At 41.1% G+C, this 16,734-nt stretch overlaps 1 protein-coding gene across 1 annotated transcript in view; it reads right to left on the bottom strand.

The window, feature by feature from the left end:
• ZMPSTE24 (zinc metallopeptidase STE24) overlaps positions 1 to 16,734 on the bottom strand; it is an 80,081-nt gene that overhangs the window by 32,135 nt on the left and 31,212 nt on the right. The window contains exon 6 of the mRNA XM_067530767.1: positions 11,909 to 12,050. Coding sequence (XP_067386868.1) covers positions 11,909 to 12,050 — 142 coding nt within the window. The remainder of the gene's footprint in view (positions 1 to 11,908; positions 12,051 to 16,734) is intronic.

The raw sequence follows: 16,734 nt of genomic DNA, 5'->3' as shown, positions 1-16,734 counted from the left end.
GCTGGAAGGACTAGAAATTCTTGTGTATGAGAAAAATTCTTCAACAGTTGCTATTATAGAAACCTGGTGGAAGGATTCATATGAATATTTAAATCCCTGGTTAAAGAGGGGAAAGTGTGTGTAAAATTATAATACCTAACTCGTACGTAGCACTTTTCATCAATAGATCTGAAAGCCATTTACAGAGTAGGTCAGTAATGTGATTCCAATTTTACAGATGGGGAAACTGAAGAATAGCGAGGTGAAGTGACTTGCCCAAGTCATCCAGGAGCCAAATGGCAGAGCTGGCAATAGAACCCAGATCTCCTGATTCTCCACCCAGTGCTCTAGTCACCAGACAAAACTGCCTGCATAAAAAGTAGCATTACCTGTTTTAGAGTTACTGCAACTTTGAAACACAGGCTCTTTCCTGATTACTGTTCATTGTTTTAACAGGTAAAGCACAAAATGAGGTACTGGCATTTAACCTCCATGACACATGCTGAAAATCTCATGCTACAATATGGAAAGATCCTTGAGTTTTTCCCAAATTATAAATAATTTTCTAGCACAGAATATTGCATCCAACAGGAACTGATTAACTAGCAGACCACATTCCGATGAAGAATTGATCACAGAACTAAATATTAGTGGCCTGCCTAGGTAGAAGTGATCATGACCTGTTTACATTCATTTTGGACAAACAGAATAGTGTCCCAACAAGTAACATATGTATTTGGAACTTTAAATGGGCTAATTTCCCAAAGCTAACAATAATGAGCAAAGCTGATAGGATAAAAAAATTAAACAGAAGTGTCATGAAAACTGGGAATTAGGAACACTTTACTTGATGTCAAAAAACCCTGCTTATATGTAAAATAGACCAATTTAGGGGGGGAAGGGGAGAACGACGACGGATGGGACAGCTAGGTTAAGAGATGTGAAAGCCGCAACAATTCTCACCATATACTTTTCTCAAAATCCTATCATCCCTGCACTTTTGTGGGTCTCTCCTTTCCTGGTTCTCTTTTTTTTCTTCCAGATCCCTTCTTCAGTGGATCCTCCACCCCCCCCCCACTACCTCTTTCAGTAAGGGTTTCTCAGAGCATTGTCCTTGGTCATCTCCCCATCTCCCTCCAGGCCTCTCTCTGGGTGATCTCATCCACAAATATGGCTCCAATCATCACCTTTATATGCACTAGAATTATAATAAATGTTGTTATATACCATCTTTATATAGATTACATATATCCATCTCAGAAGCAGGAAGGGTGTCAAAGAACTGGTGGGTCTGCTGGATCCCCAGGGATTAAAGGTAGCAATTAACATATGGATATCAGAGAGAAGCTAAATACTTTCTTTTAATCAATTTTCACCGCAGAAGATACTGGGGAAAAACCTTTCCTGGACCTGCTCTTTTCTGATAATAAAGATGAGCCACTATCAAAGATTGAGGATTTAGAAGAAGTGGTACTGGAACAAAGTGATAATTTAAAGTCACCTGATCCAGATGGTATATCCAAAAGTTCCACATCTGCTAGTGTCGGGTTTTTACACTCTCCTTGGACACATCTAGTATTTGCCATTGTTAGAGGCAGGATATTGAACTAGATGGACCTTGAGTCTAATTTAGAATGGTAATCCTGGTACTTATACATGGAAAAGTGATCTGATAGTGGAGGGCTTTGCAACCTTGCTGACAAAGGCATAACAAGATCCAATGGCTAGAAGTTGAGGTAGATAAATTCTACCTTTAAATAAAATGATGAAGTGGGTTTCTGCCCACGAAAGCTTATGCCGAAATAAATTTGTTAGTCTTTAAGGTGCCACAGGACTCTCGCTGTTTTGCTAAAAACAGACTAACATGGCCACCCCTCTGGAACTTACCTTTAAATAAGACGCAATGTCCTAACTGTAAGGCTAATTAAACATTGGAACAGTTTGCCAGGGGACATGATGGATTCAACACTGCTTGGAGCCTTTCAAACTAAATTAAATATCTTTTTAAAAGATGTACTTTAATCCAGCTTCTGCAAGAAGTTCTGCATCCTATGTACTGGGGCTAAGCTGGATAGTTGTGGTGGTCCCATCTGGCACTAGAAATGATGAATCTATGAATCTCTTTATTCATTCTGTTCCTTCATAAGCCTTGGTGATTAACACTTACAGCTCTGCATTAAGATAACCTCTCTAATGGAATCTCATGCTTCAGGACTTCAGCTGGTCTCCAGCAGGGGGTCAGGAAGGTTTTCCCGCCCCTAATGCACAAGTGGCAAGATGTATTCTCAATCTCTCTCATTCTCTCTCTCTTTTTTTTGCCTTCCTCTGAAGCATCAGACTAGCCCAAGCTGGAATGGAGGACAGATGGAATGGGCAGTGCTCTAAGATGGTATAGAGCAGTGTTTCTCAATGACCAGTCCATGGACCAGCACTGGTCCCTGAGATCTCCCTGACACAGTATAGGAAGCCAGTCCCTGGTATTAAAAAGGTCGAGAAACACTGGTATAGAGAATCCCCTTTCTAGATGCCTGGCTAATATCTGCTCACATGCTCAGGGTGAGACTGATTGTCAGATTGGGAGTCAGGAAGGAATTTCCACGCGGTTAGTTTGGCAGGGACCTGGGGGAGGGGTGTGCATTTTTTGTCCTTCTCTGCAACTTGGAGTGTGGCTCACCTGCTGGGATCATCTGGGCATGTCTCTCCTAGTCAAGTCCCTGTCACTTCAGGGACCATGGGCATTGGTGGCACTTTGGTCTCTCCCTGTGGCACACACGTTTTCTCCTTAGAACTGACTTGCTTTGGTCTAAGTTAAGTCTTTGTCCTTAATATAGGGGTATATGGGTGAAAATTAATGGTCTGTGCTATACAGAAGGTCAGACTAGATGATCTAATGATCCCTCCTGACCTTAATCTCTATGAAACTAAGAAATCTGTATGTCCTTGCTTATACTGATGACTCAGATTACTACCTCTTTACTACAGACCAATCGCCATCCATCAAAACTAATTTTTCCACCCCTTTTTGTAGAATCTCCTTGTAGACATCCAGCCATCAACTGAAACTTAACATGATAAAAATAGAGTTCTTAATTTTTTCCTGGAAGTCCTTCACTGTGATTTAGAGATGAGATGAGCAGGGAAGAGAAGGAGCCTTCATTCCATCTGTCACTCAAATCCATAATCTTTGATACAGTCCTCTTCCCTTGTGTCAAGCACAAACTTTCATTCTTAACAACAAAGCCCTTCACAACATAGCTCCATCTTCCCTATCATTTTATTGCACTGCCCATCAGGCCAGCCTTGATTGTCTGATTCTCCACCTCTCCCACAAGTATTTCTGTGCTTCCACCCAGGCCTTTCTTCAGCATGGGAGATGCTTATGGAGGATGTCACAGATAATCACAATGATCCCTTCTGGACTTACAAATTTATGTAATTAATGCTGCAAAAGCTGGATGAGACCTAGGACCCTGATTTTGTTTATGCTGCCACACAACCCTTTAGAATAGCCAGTTGCTGAATCTACATCAACCAGTACAGGACTCAGCTAAGCCTCTCCCATTGATAAATGTCCTCCCAAACTTCACAGATCATTCACCTATTTCAGCTGTGACATACTACCAGGCACAAGACAATCTCCAAAAATGAGGATCTATAACGAATACCACGGCATTGCATAAAGCACATGGCTTTAAGCTGATTTTTTTTTAAAACACCAGTTCCATGCTGGCTGCAGGGTCAATGGATCCATAACAGTTTAGCAGGACCAACGTTAGCAGAAGCAGGCAAAGAGGATAGGTTTCCCAATGACTGGAAAAACAAAAAACTGACTGGGGAACTATCACGGTTACTTGGTGTGTTGCAAACTCACTGCCCATTTGAAGGTCCAACAGAAGAAAGCATAGTTGAGGCCATAATCTTTTATACTCTAGAAACTGAATGCTGTGTGAGAGGAGAAGGGAGGAACAAGTGGTTCCAATGGGCATTGCTTTTAGAAGATTCACAGCTCATCCATGGGGCATGTAAGATTGTCTCAGTGGATCCCATTCACATGCCCCGAGTTAGTATGCAAGCTTGGAGCAAACCAGCAATTTTAGAATTGTAAAATCTTTCTTCATTATATGACAATTATTTAAGGCCTGATCTATTCTTAAAAATTAGGGTGACATCTCTAAGATCATCAGGGTTGTGAAAAATTACTCCTTGCATCCACGCTATGGTGACATAGCAATAGTGCTTGCATGTAAAGGTATGTCTTCACTGATGACAGCAAATTTACCGCCGTTAGATTGATTTAGCCGAACCGATTGAGCGGAACTGAAGACCTGTTCAATCAATTCAGAAGTCCATTTAATAAAACCACCTCCGGAAAAAGAGTAACGCTACGTCAATGGGTACACATTTCCCTTTGGCGCATCATAGTGGAGACGGCGCGCAGAACAAACTTTAGGAAGTCGACATAAGATATGCAAGCTACGTTTGACTGCCGCCAAATTTACCTGTAAGTGTAGACCAGGCCTAAGCTACAGTGACATAATTCTACTGCTACAGTCTCCATAGTGTATATGTACCTACGGCTCCTTTTGCTATTGAGAGACTCAAATGACTGCATTTACAATATTTTTTCTTTTTTGGATAGTTCACCCTGAGGACTCAATCTTTTGCTTATTTGGTACAAACATAGAATTGTTCAAACACTCTGTTTCATAAATAAGTGGAGTAATTTTTGCTAGTTTTGGGAATTTTTAAAGTTCAACTGTTCTAAGTACTCTAAAATTTGTATGGTTATTTGGATTTCCTTGAAATTTTATGTGCCTTGTGGGAGTGCAGGGTTTGGTCAGTGATCCAAATTTAGCGCCATTTAAAGCAGGGATTCCTGAGACAGAGTCCCTCCCAAAACCCAACTTTTCTTAAAGTTCACATATCTAGCAACACATTTTTGCTCAGACAGACCAAAGCAGAGCTGAGCTCACATCAGGGTCTCAGGCGCTTGAGAGTTAGCTCCACAAAGTGTATACCACCCACTAGCCCTTTAGGGGAAAATCAAATTACAACCTTATAAGCTAAAGACTTTAGTTCTTTTGCACCCTCTGAAACGCTTGGTGACAAGACAAACAAGTTATACTGCGCATGTGCTGAGAGAGGGGCTACCTAACTGGAAAACTACCTCTACATCACAGGACCTGAATGACTCAAGGGAGAATGTCCTAGTCTCAGTCTCTGAACCTGAGCAGCTTCCAGGCACTGTGAATTCAAATCCAACCCAGGGCAGAAATCTGAAATAAAAAGAAAGGGGAAATCTTGCTCCACTCTGCCTCTGTCAAAGGGTTTATTTTAGGGAAATGTAATCTAATACAGCAGAATATTCAGAAGGTGTTTAAACAGTCTTTTAAAAAAGAAAATAGGTTACACATGCAAACGCTCCCTGGGAGGGAAACATAATTAGAGGTGAAAGAATAAGTGAAGAGGGGTTTGAGATGCAGTGAGGGGAAGAACAATTGTTTGGAGGGCGATAAATGGGAGGGAGGGGGTCAGGTGATGTGGAGAGGATGGGTGGGACACTGAGATGGCGGTCTTGGGGGTGAGTAACAGGAGGACTGGGGTCTCCCAGAAGCAAGGGAACCTGTCACCCCCATATTCTCCACCCATATTAACACCCCCAGCCCATCTACAGAGGTATGATTCCTCTTCCTGGCTCTCCTCATGTGACTGGGAAGCCTGCTCTTCTGGAGGCAGGGAGTGGGTCTGAGCCTCTCTTCGGACTCTCCATCTGTAAACAAGGATCTGGGGGCCCTGCCCATCTATAAAGAACTGATTCCGCTCCTGATCCCCCCCATGTGAACCAGATCTGTGGAAGCCCTGTCCTGCTGGGTGAGGAGCTTAGAACTGGCACCAAGAATACACTGCCGAGACTGGGAATGCTTGACACAAATTGGAAACTCTCCAGCAGTGGGGAGGGCTGAAGGGAAGACCCATGGACATGAGTGGAGCAGTTCACATGTTTTAGGGCTATTTTTAGGCTATATTCGGCTCTACTGAATTAGTGCAGTGGCTGACAGTCACACCACCCTCCTTGGGTTGGTGGAGTGCGTCCTCACCAGGAGCACTTCCACTGACTGAAGAGGGGCAGTGTGGGAAGTGGAGAAACTGGGTTCTCAGCTCCCTGCCAGGATCCCCACAGGCTGGCTCCCAGAGGGCTGCTCCCCAATTTCCTGCCAGGAGCCAGCCCTGGGCATCTCCCCTCCCCGTTCCCAAGGAGAAGCAGCCCAGTGTTTCTTACCCCTGGGGAGTGGGGTCCAGCTGCCCCTGCTCCTCACCCCACCACCCGCCTGCTCCCCACCATGACATTGACTCGGCTGCCAGGCTCCCGGGCAGGGAGCAGGCGGAGAAGCCGCTCAGTGCTTCTCACCTTCCCGATGGGACCCAGAGTCCAGCCTCCCACAGCTTCTTCCATTCCGGCTATGAACCAGGAGCTGGGCTCCAGGAATTCTGGGGCTTTTCGCCCTGCTCCCAGCTGAAAGCCGCGGTCCAGACGCACCCCCCATTCCCAGTTGGTTAATGACCAATTAATGACAGCTAACTACAGATGTAAGGGGGACACAGTGTCTGCATTGACACTGCTTCGTCCTATCTATATGGACATAAGCCCTACACCTCTCGTTAAGGGGGTTTTATTATGTCAGCATAGCAGGGAAGTTTAATTGGTGGGAGGCACCTTTCAGTATGTACACGTTCACTATTTTGACGACAAAAGTCAAACTATCTAATGCAGACCAGCCCTAAGATGCTTAAAATTACTGTAACCACCTTGTAATAAACTATCAAGCTTTGGGACACAGACTACGTCTGAGATTTCTCTCACTGGCCCTGTTAATAATTACTCGCTGCAAACATTTCAAAGCATAACCATTATCCCCATTCCACTATAATAAGATATACAGGAGGGGGAAAGGAGCACTGAGGAATCACCTAGCAACCATGTCCTAGTGAAAAGACAACTGGACTGGGACCATTCCTAATTATGTCACTGGCTTTCTGCATGACCTTGGGCAGGTCACATCACCTCTCTGTGCCTCAGTTTCCCATCTGTAAAACAGAGATAATGAAAAGTTCCAGAGGGGTAGCCGTGTTAGTCTGTATACAGCAAAAACAAAGAGAGTCCTGTAGCACTTTGAAGACGAAGTGGGTTGAAGCCCACAAAAGCTTATGCCTGCAGAAATTAAATTTGTTAGAGATAATGAAAAATTCTTTGACATGTACTGAAAAAAACACTGTATAAAAACTAGATCTTTTGATTATTACCTAGCTCAGTAGCATATCAACTGTAAACCTAGGTGAGAGTTAAAACTGCCTAAATGGCCACGCCTACCAAAAACATTTCTTTTTGTTTAAAAAAATATTCAATTAAATGGCAAAATACTTTGTTAATGCAGAATTGTGGTTGATCAGTGACAGCTTGTCCCCTTCCAGAAGGTCAAGTTCAGCAAAACGAACTTCTGAAAACCAGGAAATACAGAGTTAAAGTAGATGACTATACAACCTTAACTTTGCCCTCTTGGAACAATGACTCACAACACACACACACACACACATTGCCACTCTGCCTTGTTATTGTAATGATCAAGTGCTACCTGCATTTGCCCTATGCTCAAACACTAAGCCTACTTCCCTGACAGAATAACTAATCTGTAACATGTAACAGCCACTTCATACTCTTCTGCACCCCTTCACACTTGCATACAGGGTGCCACCACAACTTATACTTCTCCCTACCCATTATTAATCATCAACAATTCCCACTGGGTATTGCCAGCTCCAGGAGGACAAAGCTAAGGTTGCTTGGGCATTTACCTAACTCTGCATTTCCTGGTTTCAGAAGTCTGGTTTGTTGAACTCAACATTCTGGAACGGCACAAGCTACCAATAGACAAACTCTGTGTTAAAGTTTTTTTGCCATTTAATAAGACTGATTTAAACACTAAAAGCTGAGCCAAATAAAATAAAAAATAAAATAAAAGCTGACCCAATAAAGTTAATGGAAAGGCTCCCATTGACTTCAAGGGCTTTGAATCAGATCTTAAGTTAGTAACATAGTTAATAGGCAGAACTGATAATGATATTAATCTGTTAAGGTTTCCATTATGAGCCTATGTTTTCAATCGCTCATAACTTTCCCCAGCTTTAACCATTTGGGCTAATTTTGTCCATTTTTGCTCTTTACCTCAGTCTGATATTTTGTACATTTCAACAATTCAACTATTTCTAAGAATTATGTTGGGAAAAAATAGGCAGCTTTGCTAATGTTCAGTTTCCTCCACCCCCCAACTATTCCTTTAAAGAGCTCAATAATGTGGCACATGAAATTAAAATTTGGATGGATAGTCTTTAGGTCAGGGAGGTGCTTTTTGCTGTCCCCAAGAAAATTCACTTGGATTTTGCTTCTGAAAACTGTCATTTGCACAAAATGAACAGAGCTTGTTGGAGACTCACTGCTGAAATTATAGACCTTTATCCACCAAATAAAATCGCACCCCCACAGCTCCTTACATGGAGACGCCACTGTACCTGCTCCTAGACTCCAGAGAGCACCTTCCAAGCTGCATGGAAACGTTTTAAAGACACCACAACAGAGGCTCAATTTCAATGTATGCCCCAAATGAAAACCACAGTGAGAAGATCAAAAAGTATCATCGTGGCTAAATAACAAAGCAAAAGAAGCAGTTAGAGACAAAAAGACAGCCTTTAAAAAGTGGAAGTTAAATCCTATTGAGAAAAAAAAATAGCATAAACACTAGCAAGTGAAATGTAAAAATATAATTAGGAAGGAAAAAGAGAATTTGAAGAACATCTAGCCAAAGACTCAAAAAGTAACAGCAAAAAAATTGCAAGTACATCACAAGCAGGAAGCTGCTAAACAACCAGTGGGGCCACTGGACAATCGAAATGCTGAAAGAGCACTCAAGGAAGATAAGGCTATTGCGGGGAAACTAAATGAATTCTTTGCATCGGTCTTCATTACTGAGAATGTGAGGGAAATTCCCAAACCTGAGCCATTCTTTTTAGGTGACAAATATGAGGAACTGTCCCAGATTGAGATGTCATTAGTGGAGGTTTTGGAACAACAGATAAATTAAACCATAATAAGTCACCAGGACCAGATGGTATCCACGCAAGAGTCCTGAAGGAACTGAAATGTGAAATTGCAGAACTTAACTATGGTATGTAACCTATCATTTAAACCAGCTTCTGTACCAGATGCCTGGAGGATGGCTAATGTGATGCCAATTTTTTAAAAAGGCTCCAGTGGCAATCCCAGCATTAGCAGGCTGGTAAGCCTAACTTCAGTACCCAGCAAATTTGTTGAAACTATAGTAAAGAACAGAATTATCAGACACATAGATGAATATGATTTTTTGGGAAAGAGCCAACATGGTTTTTGTAAAGAAAATCAAGTATCACCAATCTACTAGAGGGGGTCAGCAAGCATGTGGACAAGGGTGTTCCAGTGGACATAGTGTACTTCGATTTTCAGAAAGTCTTTGACAAAGTCCCTCACCAAAGGCTCTTAAGCAAAGTAAGTGATCATGAGATAAGAGGAAAGGTCCTCTCCTGAATCAGTAACTGGCTAAAAGATAGGAAACAAAGGGTGGGAATAAATAGTCAGTTTTCAGAATGGAGAGACGTAAACAGTGGTGTCCTCCAGGGGTCCATATGGAGACCAGTACTGTTCAACACATTCATAAATGATCTGGAAAAAGGGGTAAACACTGAGGTGGCAACATTTGCAAATGATACAAAAGTACTCAAGATAGTTAAGTCCAAAGCAGACTGCTAAGAGTTACAAAGGGATCTCACAAAATTGGATGACAGGGCAACAAAATGGCAGATGAAATTCAATGTTGATAAATGCAATGTAATGCACATTGGAAAACTTAATCTCACTTATACATATAAAATGATAGGGTCTAAATTAGCTGTTACCACTCAAGAAAGAGAACTTGGAGTCACTGTGGATAGTTCTCTGAAAACGTTCACTCAATGTGCAGCGGCAGTCAAAAAAAGCTAACAGAATGTTGGAAATCATTAGGAAAGGGATAGATAATAAGACAGAAAATATCATATTGCCTCTTTATAAATACATGGTATGCCCACATCTTGAATACTGCATGCAGATCTGGTCGCCCCATCTCAAAAAAGATATATTGGAATTGAAAAAGGTACAGAAAAGGGGAACAAAAATGATTAGGGGTGTGGAATAGCTTCCATATGAGGAGAGATTAATAAGACTGGGAATTTTCAGCTTCAAAAGAGATGACTAAATGGAGATAAGATAGAGTTCTATAGAATCATGACTGCTATGGAGAAAGTAAATGAGGAAGTGTTATTTACTTCGTCTCATAACACAAAAAATGAAATTAACAGGCAGCAGGTTTAAAACAAACAAAAAGAGTATTTCTTCACACAATGAACAGTCAACCTGTGGAACTCCTTGCCAGAGGATGTGTGAAGGCCAAGACTATAGGACAGGCAGGGATTGCTGTTTGCCAGAGATTGGGAATGGCCAATGAGCTGGATCACTTGAAGATTACTTGTTCTATTCATTCCTTCTGAAGCACCTGGCATTGCCACTATCAGATGACAGGATACTCAGCAAGATGAACCATTGGTCTGACCCAGTATGGGCGTTCTTATGTTCTTACATGGCTCTGAGTGGGACACAGGCAAAACAGGAGCTGCAAAATATCCTTTTGACCTAAGAGAAGGTGTGTTGTGCTGGAAGCCAAGAGACAATATGAGTTCTAGTCTAAAGGCTTCCACTGACTGATATTAAAAATTATGTGTATTTCACAGCCCTTATTCTGAAGCATGGCCTCACACCTTAGAAGACAGGCTAATATAATTCACCCCATTTTACAGATGCAACACAAGGTGGCATCTGGAACTGTCATGAGTAGAACCCAAGTCTCATACACTAGCCACATTGCCCTTCTGAATAAATGTGCCAAATCTATGTGCTTGGCTGTACTGTCTAACCACTCGACCTGACACCTCCTCCAGAGACAGGAATTAAACCCAGGAATCCTAACTTACAATATTCTTCTAATAAATAGTTGTGAAAAGGCACTGGCAAAAGGGTTTTACACTGCCTTTTAGTGCAGGTCCACACAGAAGGTAACAACCTACTACTATTACTACTAACTGTTACTCCCTTAGGTCAAGTAGTAGAAATCTGTATGGTGGAATAAAAGTCTTGGGTTCAGACTCTATTGATGACCTGTGGGGATGATATGTTTCCACATGATGAACTTTCATGGGTTTTTTTCAAACCTAGGAAATTACAGATTTTCATATATTATTAAATGAATGTTAAGGTTGCAATGTCAAATGCTCGAAAGTTAGGAAATCCCTGAATTCAAGTTGCTGTGCAACCTTACTTTGACTTCCTTGTTGCATATGTATTATGGCGTTGCCTTTAATCACGACAACAGAATTTCATCCATAGGATACCTGCTGCAGCAACTGTAGAAAAGGAACATTTAATGAAGCACAGGATTGCAAGAAGAGAAAGTATTTTCTTTTGTTTAAGGCACTGAACTGGGACCCAGGAGACCTGGTTCTATTCTTTGCTCTACAACAAACTTCCTATGAAATGCAGAAAATACATACACGCAAGGGAGGCTGAATTAAGTTTGCATAGGCAACTTTCATTCTGGCAATTTTATTATAACTTTACTGGCCCTACGGCACAAAAGGCTCTATATATGTGCCTTCATGGAAATAACTAGAATTTAATGGCAAAGGGCATATGCGTTGACTTAAAGCACAGAAGCTGGCAAACTTAAATAATCCCCCAATCAACAAAACTAAAAGGAAACTAAAAGGTTAGAGATTTATGAACTCCAACTATGTGTTTACTTAAAAGTCTCACCTTCTACAACATAAACCTTAGTCAAAGGAAAGTCAATGTTCTTTGCCATCAATTCAATTGCTTGTTTGAGCTCTCCCTCAGGAAGTGGAATGAATTTATCAAACAGCGGGGCAATGTAGTCTGCATATATTGTGACAAGAACCTGCAAAGAAACACAGGAGTTAAAACAAGGCATAGAAAAATTCTTGGTGAACTAGGCCAAAACTAAATCTTAAAACTTGAGAATAATATTTCTATGTCTAGATTTCAGAATACAAGTTTGGAGGTAAGAAGCCTTCAGCAGAAGGTGGAGTTAAGGAGCCACTCCCTTAAAAGAGGAATTGAAAGAAGACCCATGTAGAAATCAAAATGAGGCACTGAAAATCAGACTTGTTCCCATTACAGCAAACAAAGAAAAAAATGTTTGCAATCCTTGAAGTAAAACTTCCTTTGATTGGAACCACTGACCTAGTCAAAGTTTAGATGCAAGTGTCCTTTCAATTTTTTTTAAAAAGCAGACTGAATGTTCCATAATTCCTCCATTGACCCTTCCACACCACACTCATTCTTCAGCATAGCCCCTTTCCTCTGGAAGCATGGGAAGATTGTCAGGTCTCATGGTGCTCCCCACTGCCAACATTTCAACTGACAGAAGAAGGAGCCTTGCAGATCTTGTGAGCACTTTTCTGCTTCCAGCAATAAAACCAGTACTCTTCCAAGTCTAAGACTTTAGAGGACCAAGTGTACTTAGTGCCCCAGAGCTCCAACAACCTGGAAAAAACTTTTTTTTTTTCTTTTTAGGGCAAAAAGAGGAGGCTGGAGAAATGAGGAAGAAAAGGGCATGGAGGGTAGAAGTTGAGAGGAAACAATCATACAAAGCAGGTATCTAGCATGACCCTACATAACTTACGCTGCTGGGAAAGGAGCTAGGATGTGGGTAGAACAGATCAGAATAACAGGGTTCACTGAACATTTTGTTGAACAATAATTGATTTTTTGCAGGAAATTTTGAAATGAAAGTTTTCATTTAACTCTATTCTATTTTTAATTTCAATTCATTTCAAATTTCCATATTTTTCTTCAGTTACTTTTCAGAAACTGAAACTTTTCAGTTGTTGATTTTCATTTGTCCACATCCCGCCCTCCTTTTTTCATCTGTTCCTTCTTTACCCTCCCTGAAAAAGGATGGGAAAGTTAAACCAAGACAAACCCACTTTCACTTCCTTATATACTTTTCTGACAATGGAAAAAGTTAGAAAAAAGTTGAAGTTTGAGAAAGTGGGATGGAGAAAGGGGGTAAACAGACGGATAACAACATTCACTTTACTTTTTTCAACTGGAAAATGTGGGGTGGGGGCAGAGGGGAAGTGAGTGTGCTAAAAAATGGGGAAAAGCCACAAACTGATATCTTCATCTGCAGCAGAGTGCACCATTCACAGAGATCATTCTGTTCTTTAGAATCTGCTCCAAAGGAAGAAGATTTCTTAAGAGAAATTATTTCTACCATGCTTGATAAATTTACGTTCTGTGGAAAAAGAGGCGGAAACAGTAATAGGAAAGTTCGAGAGACAAGGTGGGTGAGATAATATCTTTTATTGGACTAACTTCTGTGGGTGAGAGGGACAAGTTTTCGATCTTACACAGAGCTCTTCTGGTCTTCTGAAATGTGCTCAGAGCGTCATTTCACAGATCTGAAGATGAGTGCTGTGTAAGTTCAACCATGCAGAAAAACAAAGTACAAAATCATTGCAGACAATCGAATACAAAATGTTAACAAATTAATTATAAAATTAATAAGGCACCAAATATTGCTGTCCATTTCAGTGCACAAATGTAGTCCATTGTGGCTACATATACATTAGCTATGGTCCTCAGTGTATGTGAAGCTGTGGTTTTTCTTGCTATCCTCTGGCATGCAGTGGTAGAGATAAGGATGAGGCCTGTGATGCCATGTGTTATATTGGGGTTGCAGGGAACAGCAACTACAGAATTCTCCAAAGACTGCAAAGGATGGAGGAGTCTGGAATTTTTGGACCTGGAGGTCAATCCGGGTTTAACAGAATTTGGGTTTGCTGCCTGAGAAGACCCATTATCTCTTGGCACGTCTCCTCCTTGTCCTGCTAAGACTCCTGGGCCTCTTTCCTGTCCGCTCTTTCCTTCTCCGTGCTTTGGTTATATTGGCCCTCCAAGCAGTTAGTTTATTGTTTGATGCAACACTGGCTTTCAGGATCCCATTGAGCACGTCCTCCCTAGTCGTCTTCTTTCTCCTCACCAGGGTCAGGCATTTATGGGTGTAGAGGAACAAGGCTACCACACCAGAAACTGCTGATAAAAACAAATAGATATTTTACTTGATTTGGGAAAGATACATCTGCAAACTCCTTCCCCTCATTCCAACAAACACATAAAAAGAAATGCTTATCGACAGTGCAGCCTTGGAGCACCCCTGCACAGCACAGGTCTCCAGCCACAGACATGGGGAGTATGGACCACCAAGGGGGAGGAAGGATTTTCTGTTGTATGAAGGCATAAAGACCAAAATTGTATTGCATCAGTACAAGTATATGGCATTCAATACTGGCACTACTTCTCACAGATAGTGGTGGTTTTAGCTGATACTGGAATAGTGACAGCCAAAATCATGATGGAGTGGTGTTGAAAAGTGTCCTACTATGGAAGAATAAGGCAGCCACCCCTGAAAACTTTTGGGAGAGAACTGTACAGTATCTCCATGGAAATTTCATAAATCTCTCTCAAATGGATAAAAAGGCACATCCCTACGTACGCTGTGACAGATATAGCACTTTCCTGCACTACCCTTGAAAAATCTCACTGAATGAACTTTAAGTATCTTTGGAGTCCATTGTATTAAAAGCAAAGGTTATGTGTTGTGGGCCTGGATGATCAAAGGACTATACTGAGCAATGTGGCAGACATTGATCTTTTGGAACAATATGCGTGATATGGAATTCCTGGGAAATATCTAGGATGAAGTGAATGGAAATGCCCCCAGCCAGTTATTCAAAAACCCAACCTTTTGAAGCTACCCCCTAAAGAGAGAACCATTGTTGGATGACTACCTGTTCCCAATGGCTGAAGATCAGAGGCCTAAACTGTATAAAGAAACAAGCTGATCCACCCAGTATATATTCCTGTTCTGAGCTGAGGCTGTTATGAACTTCTAACCACAGGAAAACCACTTCAGACTCCTTCAGTCACTGTCCCTGCTGGAATTGGGAGGGGGAATGATCTCTAGTAAGCTTATTAGCATGTGTGCAGGCTCTTTTATTGCTTTTAGTCAGGATGGATAAAAATCGACAATTTTTTAAATACAAATTTAAAATTGGATTTTTTGTATTTAAATCGGATTTTTTGGATTTTTAAAAAAAAAATCAATAAAATACTAAATTTCTCTCTCATTTAAACAATAACAGTTACAATTAAATCTCATCACAAACATGCCAAACCTAACTTACAGTTTCATAAAAATGAATGACTGGCTCTAGTCTATCCAGCCTAACTACCAGCTCCTGCTTCTTGAAAGTTCTGGGCTTTCATTTTCTGTTTCAGTTTCTGTTTCTCAGCAGACTAAAGTCACATGTGCAAAGAAAGACACAGGCTGGATAGGATTGTTGTTGTTCTGTGCTTATGTGGTGGTGGAGCTGGGCCAAGCAAGGGAGAGGAGTTAGTTAAGACACTGTCTTAAAGACAGACACACAAAGGACGGAGGCAGAGTAGAAAGGAACAGTGGAGTGGACTGGAAAGAAAAAGGGAAGACATTATTCAGTAGACACACAGAAAAACTGTCATGGCTTCTGGGTGTAAGAGACCCTATCTGGGAATATTTTGAAGAAATTCCTTCCCTGGGTAAAAAAGGAAAACGGGTCAAGTGTAAGCAGTGCAAGAAGGAGATGCAGAGCCTAGCTGCAAGAATGAAACATCATAATGAAAACTGCTTATTGGGAGAAAATGATGTGGATGAAGATGTGGATATGTCAGAAGAACAATGTGGATCAGCTGGTTAGCAACTTACATAATTCACTTTGCAATGCATCATTCTTCAAGACTCTCTCTATGCCTTTTAGTACAAGTGTGATTTAACAAGTAAATTCCCAAGCTCTTTGCTATGTTGGATGTTGCTAGAAAAAAGTTTAGTTTAGCTAATCCTTATGGCTTGTTCAATTAGTTAACTAGGTTTAGAATCTATCACCCAAGTATACAGTACAGAAAGCTGCAGTAAGAGAAATCTAGAGTTGCCAGTTGCCACTGATTGTTGTTTTCTTATTTTATATTACATAATACATACCCCTTATTTTGGAACATCATGGCCACAGACCATAATGGTGATGCCATAAGTCTATTCCCTATTTCACTTCAGCATAACTCAGCTTTCCCAAGGGAACACCATCCTATACTTGTTTTCTCAAAAAACAGAAGTGCCAGTGAGTTCTATGGGGCTTACTCCAAAATTAAGTGCACTCTGAGTGCAGTCAGTCTTAGCTTTTTTGGTAATTTGGAATCAGATCTGCCTCCTTGCTGAAAAAAATGTAAACAATTAACTGAATAATAGAGTGAGAAGAACTGAGAAGAACGACTATTCAAAATCATTTTTTAATTTTGTTTCAGGATCCCAGTTAAGCACAAGAGACTTTGACTTAGCAGCAGTGCTGCAACTAAACGTATTTCAGACAACAAAGTACCAGTAGCAAGCAAAAGATTTCAATCATCCAGTAAAACCACCACCATGGATGGGTTGTAGTAATGACCAGCAAATACCAACAAGACACCATGGATGAAAAGATTGCTCGGTTCATTTATGACACAAATTCTCCTTTTCGCATTGTTAA

This window comes from Emydura macquarii, unplaced genomic scaffold (genome assembly GCF_026122565.2).
Source record: "Emydura macquarii macquarii isolate MOO-44397 ecotype Brisbane River unplaced genomic scaffold, CSIRO-AGI_Emac_v2 contig_3113, whole genome shotgun sequence".
In the NCBI taxonomy this organism is placed as follows: Eukaryota; Metazoa; Chordata; order Testudines; family Chelidae; genus Emydura; species Emydura macquarii.
The sequence above is the reverse complement of the archived record's forward strand: the minus strand, read 5'-3'. Positions and strand labels throughout refer to the sequence as shown.